This window comes from Hakea prostrata, chromosome 4 (assembly GCF_041222555.1).
Source record: "Hakea prostrata isolate BN-2017 chromosome 4, UWA_Hpros_2, whole genome shotgun sequence".
NCBI classification, from domain to species: domain Eukaryota; kingdom Viridiplantae; phylum Streptophyta; class Magnoliopsida; order Proteales; family Proteaceae; genus Hakea; species Hakea prostrata.
Genome location: NC_142603.1, coordinates 2881809 through 2907447, shown reverse-complemented (window position 1 = coordinate 2907447; position 25639 = coordinate 2881809). Strand labels below are relative to the sequence as shown.

Genomic DNA, 25639 nt, shown 5'->3' with positions numbered 1-25639 from the left:
TTTCAATCCCACCCTTGAGTTATCGGATCCCTAATATTAATGCTACACCATTTAACTAAAAGACCTCCTTAATTTTACAAAGTCTCATATACTACCACTATTACCCTAACATTTTGAGTTAAAACACTACCAATGAGTCATATCTTTCAAATTCTGTAAGAACTGGAAAGAAGTTGTAAATGGTAGAGAGAGGCAAAGAAGCGAATCCAACGTAGGTTTTTTATTCAAGGTTATTTTTGTCTTTTTGAAAAAATTAACTTGTATAGCATGCTTGTTTGCTTCAGTATTTAGCTGTGATTTCCTAACAATAAAGAGTGCCACTGAGATATTTTCACCTTACAGAGAGTCTGATTGATAAATTAGATAACTGAAGGACCGCATTGAAAATTTATCAGAAGATGGTGACAATGAAATGCGGTTATGTATATTTAGTTAATTGCACCTTAATACAGTTGATTCAAGGTCAAAGGACCTATCCAGTGAGATCCATTTACTTCGGATGAATTTGGGCTATTGTTGTTCTTGTACTAAGTAAGGAAAAAGTTTAAGGGGCTACTATGGTTTTGGCTTAATGCTAGCTACTCAAGATTGCAGCCAAAGAAATGAAATCATTTACTTATATCTTTTGGATGAAGAAGAAGTTGGCTTCCTTTCTTGCTGGGTTCGTCTCAAACTTAAGCTTCCATGGCCGGTGGACTTGTAATTCTTTCATCCACTTCAATTGTGTAATTGTATAAGCAAAATGGATACGGTTTTACCATATTTCTTTCTTTTTGCCTTTCTTACTCCTGGTTTGCTTCTCAAATTTTCTTTCATCTTCTAATTGCGTTTTTTTTATGTTCAACTTGCAAAGTCTAAAATTATTAGCAGTTTATAGAGTCGAGAAATTAATATATCAGCATTGACAATGGTAGAGGAAGAACAGAGCGGAATCTTTGGTTAATTACAATGCCTAAGAAGTCAGAACACAGGACAGCCTTCAACCACTACAGTACCTTTGGCAGTAGGACAAGAAGCCAAATCACAATGTTCACCTTCCGCACCCCACCAAGAGACGGATTTGTCCTGCATAGTCAATGTGAAGTACAGCCACAGAGCCATGAAAGCCAACCCAGAATCTAGACCCACCGAGAGAACACAGTTGTATCTTTGCCACCAATTCTTCCGGTACCGGAAAATGAAGTAATTGAAGATGGTTCCCACTAAAATCCAGAAATTGTAGTTCACTGCAGTTGCAGGTGGCATCATAGGGGTTGCTCCCAAAATTACAGGGAAGTTGACGTAAGGAATCCAGGACTGCTTAGGGAGTGTCTTGTGTAGAAGCCTTACAAAAACTGGAGCCATGGCACCTCCCAGGAAGAACCAATTTAGAGAATTATAGTGTCCAAGAGAACAAAAAATATTTTTGGGTCCAAAGAAACCCCAGATGACTGATGCATCAAAGAAGACATGGCTGTTTGGGCATGTCCAAGGACTGTTTGGAGGGAGCAAGTCTTTGTTGCAGATGTTAGGGATAGCAGCCAGAAGCCACCACCCTACGCGTACGTTGATCGTGCCTGCCATGGTACCAGCGAACTGTTGCGTAGAGGAATTAAGGGTTTTTTATTTTTATTTTTTTATTATTTGGATGAATAAATAATTAAATAAGAAAACAATACAAAAGAGATCGGGAAAAAAAGAAAAGGGGGGCGGGGGCTGGGGAGACCATCAGTCAGCAAGAGGAAGATCGGAATGAGGAGTTGAGACCCCTGGAACTAATAACTAATGTATTCCTAGGGGTATCATGAATCGGAGGATGAGGGTTAGAGTGAAATCTAAAATAGACATCAAAACAAATAGTATTCCAAATCATGTCCAAAGGCCGATATTTCGAGGTCCACCTCCTAAGATTGCGCTCCCACCATAAGTGTTGGATAGTGGTTTCAAAGACTAGCTTACCAACTTGATTGCAAATGGAGGAGTCTAAAAAGTTTCTCAAAATCCAAGACCATCGAGCAAATCCAAATGAACGTTTTGACCGAGGCCAAATGGAGGCAAGGGCTTTTACCTAAAGGGAATTAGAGAAAGGGCAAGAGAAGAAAATGTGATTGAGGTCCTCTGAACCATTCCAACAAATGATGCAGTTAGGGTTAACTGAGATATGATAATTAATAACAAAGAATTGTGTTGGGAGAGCAAGGTTGAGCACTTTCCAAAGGGTGAGGTTGCGGCAAGGGACATGGCCTTTGAACTAGACCAAAGGGGCCCAAGGGACAAGGGGAAGGGGGGGGGGTCGAAGAAGGTTCCATGTTAAGGAAGTGGTGAAAGATTTGGAGGGGGAGGGGATCTAGGTAATGAGGTCACAAGAGGAGTTCATAAGGGAATGGATGACATTCCAAACTTGTGTGAGATCGACTAGGGTGGGGGAGGGGACACCAAGAACCATTGGTAGTGAAAGTAGGGAGATGGTGGATTTAGGGATACATGTCTCGTAGAGAGTATAGGGGCCAAGGAGAGGAATTAAGTTAAAACCAGTAAAAACCAAATTGGTCAGCTTAAATAAAGCTTGTTGGTATGACAATGCGTATGAGGTCAAGGGTTTGAATCCCTTCGGGGCTAGGGTTGAAGCCCCGCCTTATGTTTAAAGGGAAGTTTTCAATGCCAGCCTTGAGTTACCCTTTGCGTTATTTAATTATCAATCAGACCCCCTATTATTAACACCATTCATCTCAGTTAGTTTTAATTTATCCATTTCTAATATTATCCTCACATTCTAAGAGGAGAAGATGATAAACAGAGAGAAAACAAAAATTTCGTGCGAAAATAGTAATAATGAAGATGCAAAAATGGAAGAAGATGATTAGTTGTAGACGGTAGAGGAAGACAAAGACAAGATGAGTGTAAGGTTTTTCATTGGAGGGTATTATTGTTTTCTTGAAAAGTTTAATTTGCTCATGTTAGCACTTTGATTTCCTATCAGTAGGGGGTGTTATTGATATATTCTACCTCTATATGTAGTCTAATTGATAAATTGGATAACTCATGGGGTGACATTAATTTAGTGGATAACTGAGGAGGTGGCCCTAAGTACTTTATATATTTCAATTATATATATAAAAAGCTACTTGAGAAGATGTAATGTTTTTTATTTTATTTTTTCTGCCAAAAGGGAAAATTTGAAGATGTAGTCAAGGTGCAAGTATCTAGGCAAACCTCAAATTGAAAAAAATAAAAATAAAAAAAAAATCTCCATATTAAATGAAATGCATTTTTTTGGTTAAAAATATAGCTACTGGAGAATGAAAGGTAATTTACGTGAACCAAAAACATCGATCTTGGAGGAAGGAGACAGCCCGTGCCATGCTTATATATCCATAGGTTTTGAAACAAACATTTGCAATTGGTCTTCTTGGTAACATACTTCAACCACATACTTCCTTATCAGACCTGCCCAACCATATCCTAATGCCTGCTCCATGGACACAATTATAAACGATTATGGACTCTCTATAGTGCCTGTATCGAAGTATATAGAGGGGTTGTATGGTAATGTTTGTGTTTCTTCTTTTTTGTGTCTTTTCCTTTCTTCGATATTTTTGGAACATAAATGGTTCAAATCATGTTAATGTATTCTGATTTCTTTATTGTATTCTTGAAACGAAGCTTTACTTTAGCATACTTTTTGAGCCTACTTTGAGAACACCAATTTCTTACCAAAACAAAAGAGGGAGAACAGAAAAAGAAAAATGTTGTTGAGGTGTATTATTGTCTTTTTGACATAAAAACATATCCTACTATTTTGAAGCTTTGAAAAAATCAAAGCTTCGCTTACCAAAAAAAAAAAAAAAAAAATCAAAGCTTCTTCCTTGTTTTATTCATTGTTTTGTTAGACAAACGTTTTCATGTGTAATCATGAATCTAGCACCCACAATCAGTGAAAAACAATAGAGATGCGTAAATTAAAACACTGTTTGTAACAAAAATATTAAAGATTACAGCTATCTACCTTACAAGTAATAGAGACATACAACTATATGAAGAGTTTGTATGGCAATTTTGCTAAGCCGACACTTTGGTATAGTTCTGAGCTCTCGTTAAGGTAGTGGTGAATTCTACAAGAGAAAAGAAAGGAGGGAAAGAGATTGAAGATATAATGAATTCCAACAGCTGCTCTTATGATCTACTTCCAACTTCCAATATATCATGAAGAGGTGGGATTTCGGTAGCAGGTTTCGCATGGAAAAGGTAGAAAACAGATTTAAAACTAAAAACTCACGTCGAAGATTAAGTTTGAATCCACAGACCTGAGTTGTGACAAGAAGCAACCAACCGGGAAGCAGAGAAATCTTCCTACATATGATATGATAGAAAACCCTAATAATATTAACAATGTCGATACCGTAAGCATATGCATATCGACTCCCAAATGCGCAACCGGCGCTTGCGAATATGGTGATGAGAAGTGAGAACATGCTCCTTCTCGTTGAAAGGCCCCGGATTTAAAGAGAACTCTCTCGAACCAAACGCAGGAAGCCTGAATTTTGTACGAGGAAGAACGGCTGCCATTAATGGCCGATAGGAAGACTTGCCACCTGAGCCGTGATCTGGGTTTGGGTTACGACGAGTGGTTCTGTACGGTACGAAAAGAACTGGTTCAGAAACTCCAGAAGAGAACATGACATCACACCTAGAAAAATGTCCATACCGGAACGGATGGATGGGTCATAGGCGTTCACCACCGGCAGGCGAACTTGTTCGACCGGCGACATCTCACAATCGTCTGCATTCTCTTCTTCCATCGTTGCTTCATCACCTGCTATCGTCTTTGAATCTATGTGTGAAGCACCGCCCATGTTGCAAGAATGGGCGTTGGAGAGAAAGAGGGGCAATCCTGAAAAGCATGGAGACGGTAGAAGAGTATATATAAGAATTAAAAAAAACGATTTGATTATGAGCTGAAAAGATGGTGACATGAAATGCAGTTATCTGTTTTTAGTTAACTGAACGGATTTGAAAAAGGACTTATCTAGTCAGACCCGTTTCTTTGGGATGTTCCGATCATGTTGTTGGCTTTGTGCTAGTCAAGATTGCAGCCAAAGAAATGGAATCACAAATTCTCAAGAAGTCATAGGCAGTTTTACTATTTTTTTTTTTGGTAGAAGGCAGTTTTACTATTATTGTAATGGAGAAACTATCAAGAGAAATCATTGTTCTCCATGATAATAAATCTGAACTCGTGTCAGAATTAGAGCTGATAAAAATCTGATTAAACTAAACCTACATCCAAGGCTACATATGGTTTATCATGGTAGGCATTACCGTTGCTGCCAATTTGATGCCATGAAGATGTCCACCAAGTAAAAAAAAAAAAAAAAAAAAAAAACTGTTCTCCTTTCCAAGCCCAATTTGCATCACAAAAACTACTTACAGATTTACAGTAACTCAACTCAATTCACTCGTAACCCAACTAAATGGGATCATGTACCAATTAAAATTAACTACTTAGAGATAATTACAGCTACATTATTTTGAGATTTTATAAGTGGTATCAGAGCACATGGTTATGGGTTCAAGTCTTCCCAATCTTGAAGAGTCCAAAGATTTAAGAAAATTAAAGAAAAAAAAAAGAAAAAAAATGTGATACGAGAAGAAAATTTGATGTATTCCTAGTAATGCTAGAAACAAAGCCTTCAAGATAAACAACCCCAATCTTCTCCGTAACAGTTTCATCCTCCGATTTCACCAATGGAGTCATAAACCTTCACCGGAGAAGTGTCCAAAAGGTCTTCAACAAATTCTCAAACATGACCAAACTTAGCAGCTAAAGGCACCCAAAATCTTAAGTCTTAACCAAGAGAGGACAATAGTTCGACACTATAAAATTTGAAAGTAGACTTACCATGCAACAGGCACCACTTACAATGCAACAGGCACCACACCCAGAGTTCCTAATTTGTCTAAATTAGGTATAAAAAAGGAAAGGCATTCCACCCTCCATAATTGATTCCCTCAAAAACACTTCATGTCTGGTCGCTAGACAACATTTCTAGGATTTTCATTACACAATCCACCAGACAAAACTCTAAAAGTTTATCTCGCTTGCTGAAGATCAAGATTTGCAACCAACACCCAAAGTGCTTCAGATTACCTCCTCTATATAAACATTCCTCGGGTCCTACAACAAATCTAGATTCTCGGGTTAGGCTTAACCATCTTATTTGTATGCCTTAGTGTAGAATTAGTCTCTGTGGAATAGATAAGACGAACTTTCAAAGTAAAAGAAGAAAAGAAAGCTAAGTAACATCATAGGGCTCAATTATTTTACAACACCATAATAGAGACATACTCTTCCATCATAGTACAATGCTAGCAATTAATCTATATTTGTAGTTAAAACAGTTATTGTTTCCATTAAGTAGGATGGATTATCATCAGGATTAAGAACTTTACTGTACTAGCGTGCTTTTGTTTCATGCCTCTCTTCGTCCATGGATCTACACTCCAGTGTCTAAGGCGTGGAGGAATTACACCAGTCCATCTCAAGCTTGATGGTGAAACGATGGGGATCTATGGTCATGTTGTAGTCATGACTCATGTGTCGGTTGCCTCATGCATGGCCCATGGTGATAGAGTTTGGATTGAAATTTGACAGCAGTTGTTGTTTATTTGCAATACATCTTTCAAGCAATGAAGAAGATCCCAAAAGCAATTAAGGTCACCAAGTTTGCAACTACTTGGATGTTGGATATGAGATTTTTGGTAAAGTCTTCATCATTTACAACTTGTATTTTTTATTTTTACCAAGAAAACAAAATCGCTGTTGCGAATACCCCAGCAAGGAAGGTGCTGTCGTTGCTGTGTGTGATAGTCTGGAGACTCCGGACCCTTTTCGATTCATAAATTATATGGGTTTAACCTTCCAAGTGTGTTGTGACTTGTATGCTGTGCATTTAATTTCGGTCTTGAGGTGCTTTTACACCGAGACGGATGGTCGAGATCGAAATTTCGATCTCGACCGTTGGTTCACCGTGCTGCCATTTAATACGCAACACTAAAGCACAACCCTTCCAAGTGTGTAACACGGGTCTCTTTCTTTAATAAAGTTTATGCTTTCAAACAAAAAAAAAAAAAAAAGGGCCAGGAAGATTAAAAAGCTAGGTCACCAAGTTTGCAAAAATTTAAATATGTTGATTTTTCATCTCCTAAATTCATTGCACACCTTAAATTCTGAAAGACGTTACATGTCTTCTAGGAATGTAGACGGGCTGCAATGCAATGTCACTTCAATAGTTATAACCTAAGGTTTTCTCTTTTTTTTTGAACACTACAAACTAAAGTTTCCGTAACAATTAATCGTTACCCAAGTAACTATGTTACAAACACCAAATCGTAATTTTCAAATAACAAAAAAAGTCTCAATACATTTCAGATCTTGTTTGTTCACTTAGCATGTTTGATCTAAATTTGATGTGTGGGCATGGGAATATTGAGTTTCATATGATTTATCATGGCTCTACATGCTTAGAGCTAGCAGGCTAGAAGAAAACAATTTATCATGCCACTTAATAATTATCGTGCAGCAGAAAATGTTTTAGGTCTAAATTTGCATCTTAGCAAAAATTATCATCTAAAACTTAAGGGTTGGCTCGTTTGGTAAACGGATAATGACTCATAGTATGTGGTTAATAATTTGAATGCCACATATTATATTTAAATTATACATATAAACTATCTTGAGGATGTAATTGTAATGCATATAATTAACGCAAACAAACCTCAAATAAAAAAAAAGTATATATATATTCAGTTTGTCAACTGGGCTAAGGATTAAATAAGGGTTAATTAAATCATAGCAAGTACGGAAGTAGCTTTAACATTAAATAGTGATGTTCAAATGGAAGTATATTGAATGCTTTGATTGTTATGTTTGATAAAAAATAATGAATGAATTAAGTTTCTTTTATTCCACATTGGCAAGGTAAGAAAAGATGGTAATGATGAGATTCATATATTAGAGGTTAAAAGCCTTTGGTTTTATCAATCCAATCCGAAAATCAATACATGTTGGGTTAAATTCATTTCTTTCTTTATTGTATTATTTAGATGTAAGATGTGAGTCATGGTGTATGGAAAAATTGCTTTTGAGTCCAGAAATACAAACAAGTTATGCTGCGTTTGTTTGTTTGCAAAGGTGAAGTGGGAAAAAAAAAACATGTGGCCCCATGTGTAGTGGGGTGAGGGAGAAGGAAATGAAAGGAAAGGAAATGATTTTGTAGAAAAATGATAGTGGTGGGTCCCACTTTTTACTTTTCACAATTTTTCCACAAAGTCTTACCAAATATGTGGGATTTCAAAATGGCTTGGGGGTGAAAAAGTTGTTTTGCCACATCACTTTCCTTGATTCAAGGAAAACTTGTTTCTCACTTTTTCACCCCTAGCAACCAAACAACAATGTACCATTTTGGGATTTAAGGGAAAAGTAAAAAGTTTGTACTTTTTTTCAAGAATTTTACCACCCCACCATTATTCCAGCAAACAAATACAACTTATAGTTTAAAAAGCAGCCCAACATTTACATAGGTCCACCTTGAACAAGGTTTTTATGTTTTTTTTGGATCAAGATCTAAAGAACAAGGTTTTCGAGATATCAGGAATCCAGCCCATCACGCTGAATTGCTACAGTGCTATTCTTCTTTCAATTTGTTGACATGAATGCCCCCAATGTTCTTCCTCTCGTTTCCGCAGCTCAAGCAAATTCAAAGTCTGGTCGTTCGGACACGTTCAGGTTTAAAAATGCTGGAATCAAGGACCAAATAGATATGGATGGTACGAAATCGAGATCAATCTTCCATATTTCATCTGGAACTCTATTTATCGACAGATTCAAACCCTAGCAGTGTCGCTGATCGCCATTCATTTCAGTTATCTTGACGATGCCTATTTGATTCGAAATCTCAAACTAAAGAATGAAGGCGGAGAAGATACTTTGATAAGTTGTACTTGGGATCCCTAGTTTCACTCCTCATCTCCCGCAATCCCAATAATAGGCAACTTGGAAATTACACAACACAAATTTCAGTTCGTTGGGTTCCTCCATTGTCGTTGTTGAGTAATCATTGGGCTTCGTTTCTCGCCCACCCTCGGCCTCAGCCCTCGCTTTTCTTAAATTGTTATTCAATAGAGACGTCAGGTCAAATTCCTGGTAACCGGAGATGGTTTACTTGGTCAACCAGATTTCAATAAAAATATTCATTTAATTTCCATCTTCCGAAAAAATGTGAGAAGCATCGAAGAAATTGCACCGAGGGAGGGAGGGAATAGAATTCTGCCCTTCTAAATCCTTGAACAAGCAACAAGGGCAGAAAGGATACCTGGGGTCTTCTTTCTGCTCTTTCCATTCTCTCTGTTGATGATCTGTAATTGGTTTTTGCTAATTCGGAATCATTTATTTTATTCAGGAGAAGTGTTGCGGTTTCCGAGGATATTGGCTTTGATTTGGTAGGTGATCTCAGGTCTCCGTTATCAAGTTCTTAGTATAGATTTGTTGTATGATTGTATTTGGTTTTCTTCTGGAAGTTGATCAATTATGAATTGCTCTCCAGGGCGGGTGAGTTTGATGATTGAAGTTCGACATGTTTTTCAAGGTTGACAATCGCTGGAATTTCGCTCATTCGATTGAACAGTCTCTCAGGGATTTTTTATTTTCAGAGCTTTGCTCTCTTTGTTCATTTTTGTATATTCCCCAAAATCTGACGGAGAAGGTTGGTTCCCAGCCGTTACAACATTGAATACGGCAATTTTCTCTGATTTGTTGTTTTTCGTCTTGGATTCTTTGGGAGATTGAATTTAAGTGGAGTCAAGGCAATTGAGAAATTTAAGAAGATTCCAAGAATTCATTTTTGTCAGGTATACAGATCTTAAGAGAAGCAACTGAAGCATATTAGGCTGTTGAGTAATTTAATTTACTGGTAAATGGAGGTTGAGGAAGAAGAGCAGAGTGCCGAAGGTGAAGCAGAGGAAATCTACAAAGAGAGTGCCAATGGAATTCCTTCTAAAGAAACCCGTACTCATTTTCCTGGTGCTGTGAGAAAGAAAGCATATACATTTGATGGGTCCGGGAGTTTCTTTACTAGGGAATGGGATCTTGCCGAAGGAAGCGGCAATGAATTTTGTTGGTATCACGTGGAACTTCCAAAGGGAAACCAGAAACAAGCATTGTCCGCACAATACCTTATCGATGTCTTCTGTCCTCCTTTGAAGCTTCAAGATATCCTCTCACTTGTCAGTAATGGCCCCTATTGTGGACATGTTGACGGAGCCCTTGTCTTTAGGGTGAATTCACCTGGTCCTGCTGCAAGCAATTTTACCCTTAGAATTGCTGCAAGAGTAACTGAGAATTCATTGATTACTGTATCTTTGGGTCGTGTTCCCAGACTGGGATTCTCCCGAATGGGTCAATCTCTTCTTTCAGCAATTCCTAGTGTGGAAAATCCCAATTTGGCAACAGAAGAGAAGGAAGGGGATGCTATTGTGATTAGAGAACATGTTCTGGAGTTCCTATTAACGATGAATCATTCTGAGGAAGCTGATAATCCAGTTCCGCGCACAATCTCAAATCTTGTTATTCATGTACTTGACACACATGTAGATCACATCCAAGACATAGTGACCAAGCTTGAGATCGAGTTGGATGCAGTAGAGCTTGAAGTGGATAAAGGTAATAGGCATGTAATAATAGGTTTCTGTAGCCTGATTTCGTTTCTAATGATTTTCCATTTCCTACCAACTTTGCTGAGCAGCTCATTTTCTTTTATACTACTTTATTTCTGAGAAAAACAGAATCTTTAGTTCCAAGAAGAATTTGGTTGTCACTTTGAATTCTTGATGTTAGCTTGAAGGAGGTTAATTTCATTGGGGTTAGATTGGAAAGATATGTAGGGGCACACCTCAGGTTCCCATTGGTGCTTTTAGGAAGGACCTGAAATTTTCACCCTAAGGTTGAGTATTGAAGAGTTCCATGATTGTGAAAGCTGAAAGAAATTAACCTTAGTGGAGAGATTTTAGTATGTCTTTGTATTGTCACAGTTTTTGGTTGCAAGACGATGGAGGAAAAATTAAAATGGAAGCTGGATATCTTACTTTGGAATAACTTAGCATTAGGGATGTTATCAAAAACAATTATGTAGAAGAATGGAAAGAAGGATGAGGAGAATAATTAATTTCAAAACAAGACGTTTGATGGAATCTCATCATCCAATGAAGGGGATTGTCTGGCCCTGACCATCACCAGTGGAGTGACATTTTCTGAACAAAAACATCACTCTATTCCTTCAGAATAAGAAATGCTTCAAAAGAACAAAAATAAGGAATCCAAACTTTTTTCTGAGCCTTTACAAGTTATTGGTGTCAGATGCATATCTTAGATGGGGGATGAGCCGTATTAGATGGAATGCAGTATCATCCATGGTTGTGGGTGAACTTTGGTCAACCTTAATAAGTGAGATGAGGCAATGTTTTACGGAGAGAAATTGAGGTGTTACAATAACTTGGATGTATTGGTAGGGTTAGCCCAAAATTTTAATTTCCATTATAGGGTTTCTTTAATCAAATGGGGTTAGGGTTTTGATTTTGAACATTGATTAAATTACGGTTGCATAACTTAATTAGTTTAATAGAAAATTCAATTTGAAATTAAGGTTTGAAATATCTCTGACTTTTAATCGTATGGGTTAATGGGTGTTGAAATATAACTCTTTATTTCATCATCTTCTCTGATTTGAATCTGAAATTTTCACTGAGGCGTTCCTTATTACCCAGTTGCTCAACCCTAGACCACGCATAAAGTCTGGCTCCTCCTCGACATATTACTATCTTTTCACTTCATGTCTTGATTGCTTCTTAAGAAAAAATTGAGGTTAAATTGGGTTCCTTGTTTATTCCAATGCCTACACATTTTTTAGGATTTAAAGAACTGTAAAGTCTGACTTTCCTGGTTTGCACTTCAAAACTAAGTTATGGAAATGAACAGGCTTGTGAAAGTTCTTCGTGCTTCATTTGCATTCCTTAATTTTGTTTCCTGATTTTCAAGACACAACCATACAAGCATAAGTCCATGTATTTGGGCTGGCCATGTGGAATGTGTTCTGCCAATTTGTTTACTTGTTGATAGCCAATAGGTGGTAATTTCTTAACAGTTTAGTACATGTGGAATATAAAATCCATAGCATCCATTCTCCAAACAAAGCAGGACAAAGGAAAAGAGAAGGAGAAGAAACAAGAGAATGGGGGAGAACACTGAAGACAAGAATATGTCCCTGCTCATGACTTCTGCTAGCTACCGAAAGAGAAACCGCTAACCCCCCCCCCCCCAAAGTGCCAATCCACAAAAAAACTACCGACCCCCCTTCCCAACTCCAATGTGATCACCAACTACAACCTGCTCCCAAACTATATGGATGCCGACCTCCTAATCTAACATCTAAATGGCTCATTATCTGTTTGCCTCACTTCTACCTCTCCTACTTCTTCTGACAGTTGCAACCCACCCCCAAACTTTGCGTCTGTCTTGAATAGAACCCACTTGAAGTGTGACAAAATTTTATAAGCAGGAGGAAGAGTAGTAAAAGGAAAAAGATATAGAAGAGACAAAACATGTCCTATGCAATCACACCATAGTGCCCTGAGCTGTAAATTTTTATTTTTTATTTTTTTGGATTAAGAGTTTCTTATATACCGGGATGGGAATGAGAATATTAATGCCGCCAAATGGGTGCGAACCCCAGACCTGCCTGTGGGAGGTTGGGCCTTTAACCGCTTTACTAACCCATCATTGGCTGAGCTGTAATTGCAAAGCCACAAACAGTAGGAAACACTTAAACTGTCATTTTGGAAACTGGTAATTTCGAGAAGTATCAATTCTCTATTGCTTCATCATCACTAGCAGTAATGCATGTTCAGTCATCGGCCTTTCAAGTTGAGCAAATGAAGCACTGCACAACCTCCTTCATAAGTGTTTTACCATGATGTCATCCTTCCCTGAATAGGGAGGAATTAATTTTAAAGAATCTGATTATAGCTTGCCATTTTCACTTACCTTCTTGACTTGTGCTGTCTTATATGTGGGTTAGTTGTGTGAGAAGAAATGGGGATGCAATCGAGGATAATTCATTGAGCTGCCTGTTTACATATTTAGTATAGATATTTAAACATGTAATTCGTGTTCCTAAGAGGAGCAATACCCCTTGCACAAAGCTCCTGCCTTATGCAACCTACCCTCCTTTGAATAGAGAGGCTGTTTCAATACTCGAACCAGCAATCTCTATGTCACATTGGAGCAAGTAGCAACCTTCTGTTGCACTAAGATGTCCTCATGTCTTTCATTGTTCTTATTTTTCATGTGATGCCATGATATGTTGTATTTATTTTAAAATGATGGAGTGGCTTTTTTTTTAATAATTTTATTTTATGAGTTTATGTGGTCTGTTTGTTTGAACTTCAAATAGTGACCTATTTCTCTACACTGCAGGTGGTTTTGCCTTGAAAAAACAGATGCTGGATGACAGAAGATTTCCAAAAATGCATCTAGATTTACAGCGCCTCTTGCAGGTGATTCTCTCCTGAGACTTATCCAATGAACAAAAAGGAAATAGGGAAGAATATTAATTTTGATGAGGAAATATTAGGTACTAGTGTGTATGCAGGAAGGTACTATGGGACACATTGATGAGCAATTTAGGACAGTAAGAATTGACCCTATCAGAGGTCAGGAGTAATTTCTCTTATTAGACATCAACAAATGTGATACAGGGGAAGGTTACAACACATATGTGGGTCATTATTTATAGTGTGGCTTGGGCTGCATTTACTGAAATCAAGCATGGTTTTTTTCTCTTTCGTCCTCCCACACTCCCTACCACCTGAAAAAAAAAAAGGGGGGGGGGAGGGAAGCAAAGAGCAGATACCCTTTTTTGAAAATAATAAACTTTATTTAGGAGGAGCGCAGAACATCTTTACTGTGCAATAACAGCGCTAGTAGGCTTACTTGGGGACCCTCAACAGGAATGGTATAATGGGAAAAAGAGTCTGGATACAAAGTCCTACAGGCCCCCATCTTAGCCAACTCACCTGCTATTGAATTGCCTGAAACAAAAGAAAATTCTCGGTTGCACGTGGATGATTTATTTAAGTCTTTAGCAATTAGACCTTAAATTTGTCTAAGCAGTGCTGTTTGAGTTTGATCTGTAGTACAAATTTTGCCTCATTTTAGGTAATTGCATATGGAGAACAAGTATTCCCACGTGTCAGAGAAAAATGTTCAGCAAAAAGTTGGTTTGCTGGCGAAGATATTGTCTCTCTTGAAGAGCTGATTGGACGTTTGAGGAGGCTGAAAGAGAATGTTGGTTTTATTGCGAATCGTGTCACAGCAATACAAGCTGGCCTTGATAGTTGGCAAGCAGAGCAAATTAATAAAAAGCTTTACTACCTGTCCTTCCTTTCGTTAATATTCCTACCTTTGTCTATCATCACTGGAGGTACAGTTTATTTGTTTTAGTCACAAAATAAAAAGCTCTATCACTATATCATTCCTGTATGAGTTTTTAAAAGTGATGAGCATGTAATACCAATTCCATTTTGGTGTTGAACAGTATTTGGGATGAATGTGGGAGGCGTACCTTGGACAGGGCAAAATGATCCCACCTTAAAAACTGGTTTCCGAAATGTCATGCTTCTATGTGTTGTAGTGCTGCTGCTGTTACTGCTTTGCTTCACTTTCCCTTCAATCTATGCTCGTATCTCCAGTTGGAGGAGACAAAGAGCTCTGAGAAGAAGCTGGACTCTGAACAGGAAGTCTTTTCTAACGAGAACAGTCAGGGGTGGATCTGAAGACAAAGGAGGTTACTCACGCATATGAGAAAACCAACAAGCTTCTTGGTAGGCATTCCTCTTTGCTTTGTGTTTTCATTTATTAGTTGTGTACTCAATGAGGAAAAAGAAATTATTACACTGATTTTTGGGATATTCTTCATTTATTTCTATTTTCAACTTTGTGAATAGTTTGATTACATTGTTTCTTGTGTATTATATGGGTTTAGTGCTGCAGCGAGCCCTCTTGGACCTGTGAAAAGTTTATACACATCAAATAGAACCACTAGCCTTAAGATAAAGAAGGAGGTTTCGGATTGTTTATTGGAGCCTTTTAAATATTCATGAAGGGGTGGCTTTCTGTTGAAGATATGGCTTGTCCATTGAAGCTTTGTGTAATCTTTACTCTTAATTCTTTCAGTATTTTTTTTGTTGGATTAGCGATACTCTTTGACACTTTAGAATGTGTAGATGGATTGTAATCCAAATATACTCATTTAAGTTTGTAGGTTCAGGTTGATTTCCTGTCAGTGTTTGACAGTCTTCAATGGCCTTAAACATGCAGTCGCATTGTCTAGAGAGGCATTTATGTAAACTAGAAACTGCTTCAATTGCTTTTGTATATGAAATTTGAGATCTGATTTCAGTTATTCTGGAGCATCATCTACATGATATATTTGGCATTCAGGAATGAAAATAAAAGCTGGCATCAGGTTCGGAACATAACCATGCAGGTTGATGTGAATTATTACTTAATGGATTATATTTGCTTCAGTTTCTTCACCAATATTCTCAATTGACTGGAAACAGAATGATGTATTTGATAAATAATCTGACAATCTTGCTTCCAAAGAATAGCTAGCTAGTGTCACTGATGGCTATGGAAAAGGAAAATGAGTATAGAGAGACAAGTGGAGAAGACCTACTTCGCTTCTTCTGTTCAAAATCCCCCCCCCTCTCATATGGTGACATCTTCAAGTATATAAAGAAGGAATATGGATTGTGAAATTTATTGATGGCTCATGTCTTTCATTGGCTCGAACGATACAAATCAAATATCAGAACTGAAATTGGTTTGGTTCCAAGCTATTCGGCTGATACAATGTTTGGTACTTGACTAATCGGAATTGGAATCGGTTTGGTTCTAAACTATTCGGCTGATACGATGTTTGGTACTTGACTAGTGCGTTTAAGATCTTCACAGCTGAAGGAACAAATTGAATCAAGTTTTCTAACCTATCCTATGCCAAGTATCCTGACACATAACGTATAACAACCGATATTGTCTTTGACAGTTGTACCGTAAATTGTTTGAAGATGACTTCCACTTTGAGAGACCTTGTTTATCTCCCTCCACCCATTATTATGTTCATAGAATAAAATCATCTGCAGATCCAACAATGTTGCGGATCAGCTAGCACGGAAGGCCTACTCGGTTCAGGGCTCGAGTTATTGGCCATGTTCCTCTGAGTGGTTACTGAATTTATGCTCAGTCTCCATCCCCGCCCCTGTTTCTTAATGAAAGCTTGGTTACCAAAAAAAAAAAGAATAAAATCATCTGCTTGAGTGTTGTGTCTCAAAACCCTGCCAACCCATGGCTCCATATAATGTTTTCAAGAATTTCAACCTTACTTCTTGAAGGGCCAATTTCCATGTCAAGTGTCCCAATCAGATAACATGAGAGCTCAAAACATCCAATCCAATACACAAAATGGAACGAGGGGATAGAGTTCTTTAAATCTCAGTCACTCCTGTGGTTAAGAATTGGGTAAGTTCTGGATTGGAAGTGGGTGGTTGCTCTGTTGATGAGGCTCCTAGGTGGGCCTGGCCAATCCTGACAGTTATCTATTTCCACATCTTCTTTTCTCCATTTTTTCTCGGAAAAAAGTTCCATTCTTTTAAATTTAAATTTAAAAGTTAAAAGAAATTAGGGCTAACTGGCCATGTGTTATATATATATTTCTTTTTTTTTTTTTTTTTTCTTTTGGGTGGAAGGGTGGTGGTTCCGAGCCAGCTTGCTGCCAATTCAGCAATCCTTCGAGGTTAATAGATTCTAATTGGGTTGAATTTGGTTAGTCCAACAGGTTTGAGTTGGTAGGGTTATCCCTACAAGTTCTGTTTGTACAAGCATTTTATTGATACCAAATTGAATTTTTCTTAAACCGACCGAACCGAACCGAACCATTCTATTGTGCGGTTGGATTAAGTTCACGCTGCAGCCCATTTCCTACTATGCAACCAGACACCGCAATTCCAAAAAAAAACAAAAAACAAAAATCAATGTCCGAAGAAACAAATCCACTTCCTTAGGGCCCAACTGGCGTTCAACATAAGACCGTTTATTCCAATCCAATGGTCCTCAGAGTTGGCCTAACGCGAGGGAAATTCTTTGCAAGCATTTATCGTTTTCCTTTTAACGGTCACTAATCACCCAAGACAATGAAAAAACAGATTTTCCTGCTAATTTAAAAATTAAAATATGATAAGTATCTAATCTGGCTTTTTCGGAAAAAAGAAAAAAAAAAATTCAAATATTTAATAAAACAGACACCTCTTAGCTGCGTAGACGAGAGAGGGAAAGATAAGAGTTCGCAGCGAAGAACGTAAGATGGCAATGGCTATGGCGCTTCGCAGGCTCTCCTCTTCTCTGAGCAAGTCGATTCGACCCCCCTTTAATGGCGGATCCATCTACTACTTGGTATGATTTTCCTTCTTACTGCTATTATAGGCAAACAGCTAGCTGATTTCCTGTCAAGAGAAACAGACATGTGAGTTCATTTTAACTTAACTTAATCTAATGTTTTCCATCTTTAATTGTTTACTCTTCAGACTTCTTTGCCGAATGAAGCCGTTTACGACAAGGAGAAATCTGGTGTTACGGTTAGCCAATGCATTTTTCCCAGCTAGTTCTTCCCCAACCCTTTCTGTGGATTAAATATGAACTCATAGATGTAGTTCTTCCTCTAATGATTCGTGATCCGTCTATTTTCCTTATTGGATGCTGTTGATATCCTAATTTGAACGATTTAAGTTCTTACTTTGGAAAAACTTCATCCAGTGGCCAAAACAGTTGAATGCTCCGCTTGAGGTAATCGACCCAGAGATTGCCGATATTATAGAGCTAGAGAAAGCAAGGCAATGGAAGGTATTCTTTTCTAACTCTATTTTCTTTTATTGCGTCCATGAAACACTGTTTTTAGAATTTTTTATTTCATGTTCATGCGAGCTGCTCTTCGTTAAGGCACATTCCTGCTCAAGGGATTATGGTTACTTATGGAATCATTTGTAAATGATCTTGATTCAAGTTTAAACTTCGCACTCAAACATTTTTTTTATATTTACTTGTGAACGTCAAATTGAAATTCAATTCGCGATACAACTTACTTACTGGTAACTCCTTGTTTTGCTTAGGGTCTCGAACTCATACCTTCGGAGAATTTCACTTCTGTCTCCGTGATGCAAGCTGTTGGGTCCATCATGACCAATAAATACAGTGAAGGTTATCCCGGTGCCAGATACTATGGAGGAAACGAGTATGATATGTTTCAACATCCCCACTTTGATATTTGATTTTGTTCCATTTATTCTTTTTGTTCCTAGTATATTATCGGGTGTCAGTGATGTATTTTTTTTCATTTTGTTCACAATGTTAATTATATGATAATACGTGGAATTTACCATCTTTTAGGTATATTGACATGGCGGAGACTTTGTGTCAGAAGCGTGCCCTGGAAGCTTTCAGGTTGGATCCTGCAAAATGGGGAGGTAAATAACCAGAATGCAAATATTTGGGTAGGGTTGTGGTATTAAGCAATCCAAACCTAACCAAATCATTTGATTAGAACTACTTATTAGAATGCAGTATTGGTAATCTGAGAATTGCCACAGATTTTAACCTTTAACTCAACACCCTGTGCTGAAAGATTCACTTGCTTTTTCCTTTCAGTCGATGTGCATGCAGTACTGGTAATCTGAGAATTGCCGCACAGATTTTAACCTTTAATCAACACCCTGTACTGAAAGTTTCACTTGCTTTTTTCCTTTCAGTGAATGTGCAACCATTGTCAGGCTCACCTTCTAATTTTCAAGTTTACACTGCACTGTTGAAGCCTCATGAGAGAATCATGGCACTTGATCTTCCTCATGGTGGGCATCTGTCACATGGCTACCAGGTGCTTACTGCTTCCCTTGAGTTTGACTATCTTGGAGCTAAATTTGTTGGACATGTTTCGGTTGCCTGCTACTGTCTAGGAAAGATTCATCTAGTGCTGCCATCTCCTGTTATTTGTTCATGGAATGCATCACTCATCCACTTGGGTCCTTATATTAATGATTTTTCTTCAATTTGTCTAGCATGCTGGTGAAGTGAAGTTATAAATTTTTATCCCAAGTGGGTAGTGTAGTTTGCATGGGCACTTCTGAATTGGATTCCTCTTACCTGCTTGGGACTACGACTCACCTTGGATTGAATTGGCTTTCCACTTAAATATTTGAATGACCTGGTCATGTGACTGTGGGGCTCGCATGGACCTAGATGAATAGTCAAGCTGTTTGCCCGGATACCAACATTATCCCCATCCAAAAAAAGATAGAGCATGTTGCTGAAGCTAGAACTTAACATATTGTATTGTTTTTATTTTTATTTTTTATAATCTCCTCTTCACTCTCAACATCACCTATTTCATATTAAAAGGTAGTAGAAATAAATGAAATTGTGTTTGCAACCTGTATACTCTCCCCTCCCATTGTGTTCAATATGAAATCAGACATGAAAGGTGATCAAATATTCAGTGAAGAAAGAATTTCTTCAGCTCTTTACTTTGAAGCTCACGCTTCTTCGTATTTCTTTTTCTACTTGCATTACAGCAGACTTCTTTTCAAATCATGAAACTGAGTGAGGCTAACTTCTATAGATCCTCCCTTGGTTTATATTGAATCAGCACTGTTAAATAATTATGAATCAAAAGATCTGATTATCTTCTTTTGCTGTTTGAAGATCATTTGATCTTTCAATTATCAGATTGTTCATGGCATGTGCATGAAAAAGCAGAGAATGTTGTTTATGGAACCCCTGCTAACCATATGAATCATTATTAATGGTGTTTAGGCTTCATAGTTTATTCTCCATTTGGCATTATTAATGATGTATAGGCTTCATAGTTTATTCTCCATTTTGCAGACTGATACCAAGAAGATTTCTGCTGTGTCTATATTTTTTGAGACAATGCCATATAGATTGAATGAAAGCACAGGATACATTGACTATGATCAGGTAACCTTTTCTTTTGTCGTGTCCACCCACCCCCCAACAAAAAAAAGAAGAAGCATTTGGCTCTTTTGATTTTATTTGGAAAAAAGAAATAAAAGTAGATGCACCTTATAATATATTGTTATGCAATTACCATATTAAGAGTTCATTGAAACAGTAGTTCTGAAATAGTCCAAATCTAGATGCAAAATAATCATTTTAGGAGAAAAAAGTGAAGTGAAGTGGAAGTTGGCAATTGTAACCATGTCTTGACCAAATTAGTGTGGGTGTGAAGCCTCAAAACAGAACAGGAGTCAACTCATATACAACAATCCAGTAAAATCTTGGATCTCAGCTTCGTACTCTTCCACTTCTCCAGGCACTTGAGTCCTAGAGATGCAGCAAATAAGCCATGTAACTACCAGCTTTATATACGACGATCCTTAGATGGTAGTTGCTTCAAAAAGTCAGAAGCAGATATGTCCTCTAGGTTGAAGTGGGAACAACACTTGTTTCCTGTTCTTTTTACAGAAATAAATGAAGATGATCCAAGTGGTGAAGCATGCCCCTACTTGTTTACCTACATCAGACACCAAGCAGGCAGGTTCATGAATTTCGCATTAAGCAGTTAGCACCTTAAAACTCTGCTGCCCAGCTCTTACTGTAGGCACCATAACCGGTACATTAATTCTGCAATGATATTGAAAGACTCTGATGTTTGTTCCAATTCTTCATTTATGTCCAACGAGAATTCACATCAAATTGGGGTTTTTTCCTGCTGTCCATATGTTGATTGTTAGTACAATAATAAAATACATAAAGACAACAAGTAGGAGATAACTGAGTCAAAATAAAACCTTTGTCTGGTTCATTTTCTCTGAAAGGGTAATATAAATGCTATCCATGTTCAGTCAAGATGCTTTAAGGTAATAAAATATATCTGATGTGGAAGTAGGTCAACATTTCTATTGACAAATAGGAAGTTTCACTGAAAGAAGCATCCCTACATCCAAACATGGTTCAAAATGTTTTGTATTCCTCTACTTTATGATTGGGAAACTTAATCTACTTCTATTTGATCATAATACTCCTAGGTTCCCATAAGAATTATGGGTGTGAACTGAAATATCAAGCTGATGGTGTTTAAGATATGGATTGATTTGTTTGTTCCCATCATGCCTCATCCTAAAGCATAATTTAGACTTCACAAGCCAATTCAGGTAGACTAACTTTTTGTAAAAAACAAAATTGACTTGCTGTGAGAATATGTTGATGACAGTTTGAGAAGAGTGCTGCCCTCTTCAGGCCCAAATTAGTAGTTGCTGGTGCTAGTGCTTATGCACGCCTTTATGACTATGCACGTATGCGCAAGGTAAAAGTTACACCAGTTACCTTCAAAGAAGATTTTCTTTACTCTCTTCAATGGTTTAGAAAATCTGATTGCAAGTGTGATGGCTTTTACAGGTCTGTGATAAGCAAAAAGCTATCCTGTTGGCAGATATGGCACACATTAGTGGGTTGGTTGCGGCTGGTGTCATCCCATCACCTTTTGAATATGCAGACGTTGTAACTACTACAACACATAAATCACTTCGTGGACCACGTGGAGCCATGATCTTCTTCAGGAAGGGAGTGAAAGGGATAAATAAACAAGGCCAAGAGGTGATTTGCTAAAGGGAAACATGACATTGTTTTAGCTACTCTAAGACTTAGTGATCCATTTGGGTTTCTTTCTTTTTGTTAAGTAGAGATTGTCAGTGTTTGAAATAGTTGCAACTAAAAGTATTGCTTCTTTGCATCCAAAGGTCTTGTATGACTATGAAGACAAGATCAATCAAGCTGTCTTTCCAGGACTTCAAGGTGGTCCACACAATCACACAATTACTGGGTTAGCGGTTGCACTGAAACAGGTTTGTGTTCTTGTGGATGATTTCTTACTTCTTTTGAAGATGCAAAATTTTCAGGAGGAGAATAGAAGACTAACCATTTTGTTTTCTATTCCAAAAAATTTTTACACCATCATCTTTCGGAGTCAAATCCAAGTTGTTTCATCTCCCAGATGAAAACAATCAAGTAACAGACTTGTTTTTGTCAAGTCTTACAAAAAAACATAAATGAGGACTGCATTTTTAATGTAAAATTACCTGCAAATTGTTGATACTTTGAGGACCCATGAAAATTTTCCCTGTGAATTTTATATGTTGATAAATGCATCTGCAAACCATTATAAGTTTTTTGTGACATTTCTGTAGATGGAAGCATGTTCTTGTTGTGTGGATAATATAGCATGCTTATTTAAAGAAAACCCCATGGATGACACACAGCGAAGCCATTAGCCTGCAGTTTTACTATTAAATCTTTACACTTTGTAGTCCCCTCTCCTTCTGTCTACTTTTCTTTGGGGATGTGGAATTTGCGCCCAGAGTAGTATCTATGGTTAATATTGGATCATACTTATGACTGCAATTCTTTCCCTACTTTGAGTGGACTAAAATTGTACTTTCTGTAATTGCAGGCAACAACTCCAGAGTACAAAGCCTACCAAGAGCAAGTTCTTAGTAATTGCTCAAGCTTCGCCAAGGTATAACCTACGGAAAGTTAATATTTGTATTTAATTTTGTTTATTCTTGATCGTCATTCTTCTTCTTCTTCCATGATTTACAAAATATTTCAGGGTAAGGGGAAAGGTTTCTTTGTTAGTCTTGATGCATTTAGCCTTTCTGGTAATATAGAAATATACGGGATGGGGTGGGATGGGATTTGATGGCAAGTTTGGGAATATCTTCTGAGCATGGGAATATTTTTTGACTATTGGGGTTTTCATAATTAAATTATGCAATTCAGTGATTTTTGTGGTAATTTTGTGGTCTGAAGCTAGCTCATTTTGCAGAGTTTGGTAGAGAAGGGGTATGAACTTGTCTCTGGGGGAACTGAAAACCATTTGGTCTTGGTGAATCTGAAAAGCAAGGTAAAAGAATAATAATATTGTGTTCCATTGTCAAACTATGTCTAAAGTGTTTGTCGGTAAATTTTGAACTCTGTTGGACATCAATGTGATCCTTTTTTCTTTTTTTTTTCAATTTGACACTGGAAAAGTATAAGCCATCTAGAGTATTACCATGTGTCTAGGATATACAATTTTTGGACTTCAGTATGAAAATGAGGATGCGACTAAGTAGAGCTCTTGCTTTATATTTTTGATCTGCAGGGTATTGATGGTTCTAGAGTTGAAAAGGTTTTGGAAATGGCTCATATAGCAGCCAACAAGAACACTGTTCCTGGAGATGTGTCTGCCATGGTTCCCGGTGGAATCCGGATGGGTAGAAACTTCTTCTTCGTTCAGTTTCTTCTCTTTTATTTATATTTCATGACCTGATCAACATGAATAATCTGCCTTTGCTTATTCAGGAACACCGGCCCTCACATCAAGAGGCTTTGTTGAAGAGGATTTTGTTAAAGTGGCTGAATATTTTGATATTGCTGTGAAGTTGGCAGTGAAGATCAAGTCTGAAACCAAAGGTTGATTGTTTTGTGGCTTTTTTTAGATCTGTATTTGACCTCTTTTTTGGGGTTACTTGAATTCATTAGACAATATGCATCATGTTATGTCTGTGTTTCCACTTGTCAGGAACAAAGTTGAAGGACTTCCTGACTACAATCCAGACTCGTGATGACATCCAATCTGAAATTTCAAAGCTTCGACAGGAGGTTGAGCAATTCGCTAAGCAATTCCCAACAATTGGATTTGAAAAAGAAACAATGAAATACAAGAACTGAGGGAAAACAGAAGGATCTTATTCTTTAAGGTATGTGATTTACTTGTACTTTCTTCATTTTTTTGTCTTTTTTCTTTTGGGGGAAGGGGGAGGTTTGTGGGTTGGTTGTGTCTACCCCCTTAAATACTTAACATATCAGCAATTACTTAGACATAGGACATAGATTATCAACTCTAAGTCATATTGTGGCTGTCATACCTAATTTTCAGTAGTGGGGGTCAAATCCTATTTTCTTCAGATGAACTCTTTATACTTGGGAAAAGTGATCTCTAATTTGACCATCTCCTACATCTTTCTTTAATGCCATTTCTCCTACTTCTCTTTATTGCCACTAAGAATGCTGTCGTATTGGCAAAGAATCCATTTCTCACTGCGTCTAATTTAAGTTTGTGCAGAACCTTCAAATTGCTGCAAATACTGCTACTCAAAGATCCTCTGAAATTAATGCAGGCAATTGAGAGAACGAGATCTTCCAGTGGCCTGTGGTAATATTGGTAATGAAGGATGAAAGAATGTAAATCTTGGATCTATAATATCAAGGACAACAGTTGGTTGAAATTTTTCTGAAGACAACTGTGTACATATTATTCAGTAATGATCTACGGTATAAACTGGCACTGCATTACGAAGTATGTCTATGATTTGTGTTTTCCAGCACTAGCTAGGAAGGCCTATCTATTCCGAGCAAGACAGTTTGGCCGTTATCTGATCCACACTAAACCAACTGGGTGGTTTACTTGGTAGTTCTTCTGCTTTCTAATGAAATATCTATTTACCAAAAAAAAAAAAAAAAAAAAAAAGAGCACTAGGTTTTGGACATGTTTTCTATTGTCAACATACTGGCAAAACAAAAAAGGCCCTGGTTGTCTTGTGTTCATATGTAAAATGATTTTGATATTATTATTTGCTGTGGAAGAACAACTTTATTACCCCTTTCTATATTAGAAAGAAAATTTTTGACTTCACTCTCAGTCCTTGAGTGATATATACACTTACCCAAATTCTTAGTGAGTCTAGCCTCTACCCACATAGAAATGAAAATTTTGGATTCTTTTTTTTGGTATAAAACTCGATTAAGAACAAGACATGGAAACTGGATGAGGAACAGGCTCCTTCAACCAGTGAGTGGAAATAGGCCAATCTAACGCCGTCTCAAGCGCCAGGGCTTCCTGGGCCAAGGAGTGAGCTACAGAATTAGCATTCCTTGGAACAAAAGAGAAAAAACATGAGATGGGTGCACAAGCAAGCCGACGAATATCTTCAATGACATTCATCAAGCAAGTAGGAACTGGAAGATCAGGCTGTAAGAGCAGTCTTACGACGTTAAGGCAGTCAGATTCTATGATGATTTGAAGCCAGCCTTCCCCTATTGCAGACTTGCAGTCCATAAGCTATGCTTGATACCTAACGCCTCTCCAACTTCAGCTTCTCCGAATACCATTGGCATCGATCTTGCCACTACAGGATCTCCTTGCCAATCCCTTACAACAAAACCAATTCCGCTAGCTGATTTGTCTAATTTCAGCGCTGCATCAGAATTTATTTTTAGTACTCCCCTTTCCGGAGGACTCCATGAGCAGCAATCAGCTTGATTCCTTCGTAGTTGATCACTTACCACATTGTGCTGACTAGCTCTTGAGTCACTTAAGGTATTCTTTGCCATGACAAACTCTATTGCTGCCTTTGAAAATTTTGGATTCACATGGTTCAATTCATGACATGTGTCTAATCTAAAAATAAATTCTATTTTTTTGAAAAAAAATTCAAACATATG

General features: G+C 37.6%; 2 protein-coding genes and 1 pseudogene across 7 annotated transcripts; 2 read left to right on the top strand and 1 right to left on the bottom strand.

Annotated features, from left to right (window-relative positions):
• Positions 1 to 960: 960 nt before the first annotated feature.
• On the bottom strand, positions 961 to 4784 carry LOC149017081 (oligopeptide transporter 4 pseudogene; annotated as a pseudogene).
• Positions 4785 to 8601: 3817 nt separating this feature from the next.
• On the top strand, positions 8602 to 15547 carry LOC149017080 (uncharacterized). Of its 4 annotated transcripts, none has more exons than XM_089151389.1 (7): positions 8602 to 8805; positions 9438 to 9477; positions 9582 to 10696; positions 13505 to 13584; positions 14246 to 14510; positions 14625 to 14910; positions 15072 to 15547. In XM_089151389.1, exons 3-6 carry the CDS (start codon positions 9952 to 9954, stop codon positions 14888 to 14890), a joined length of 1356 nt encoding a protein of 451 aa, XP_089007515.1. In that variant the 5' UTR covers positions 8602 to 8805; positions 9438 to 9477; positions 9582 to 9951; the 3' UTR covers positions 14891 to 14910; positions 15072 to 15547. The 4 variants fall into 4 exon arrangements, with proteins under 4 accessions (XP_089007515.1, XP_089007516.1, XP_089007514.1 ...); XM_089151390.1 differs by having other exon boundaries at positions 8602 to 9181; XM_089151388.1 differs by having other exon boundaries at positions 8602 to 9477; positions 9582 to 9740; positions 9886 to 10696.
• A 1845-nt stretch (positions 15548 to 17392) lies between these two features.
• Positions 17393 to 24804, top strand: LOC149017079 (serine hydroxymethyltransferase, mitochondrial). 3 transcript variants are annotated; one of them, XM_089151385.1, is made up of 16 exons: positions 17393 to 17539; positions 17671 to 17721; positions 17900 to 17986; positions 18253 to 18374; positions 18530 to 18606; positions 18889 to 19013; positions 20021 to 20113; positions 21369 to 21461; positions 21554 to 21751; positions 21895 to 21999; positions 22605 to 22670; positions 22980 to 23057; positions 23298 to 23409; positions 23498 to 23608; positions 23718 to 23895; positions 24316 to 24804. In XM_089151385.1, the coding sequence occupies exons 1-15, from the start codon at positions 17450 to 17452 to the stop codon at positions 23864 to 23866; spliced, it is 1557 nt and encodes a 518-aa protein (XP_089007511.1). In that variant the 5' UTR covers positions 17393 to 17449; the 3' UTR covers positions 23867 to 23895; positions 24316 to 24804. The 3 variants fall into 3 exon arrangements, with proteins under 3 accessions (XP_089007511.1, XP_089007509.1, XP_089007510.1); XM_089151383.1 differs by having other exon boundaries at positions 24261 to 24804; XM_089151384.1 differs by having other exon boundaries at positions 24252 to 24804.
• Positions 24805 to 25639: the final 835 nt, after the last annotated feature.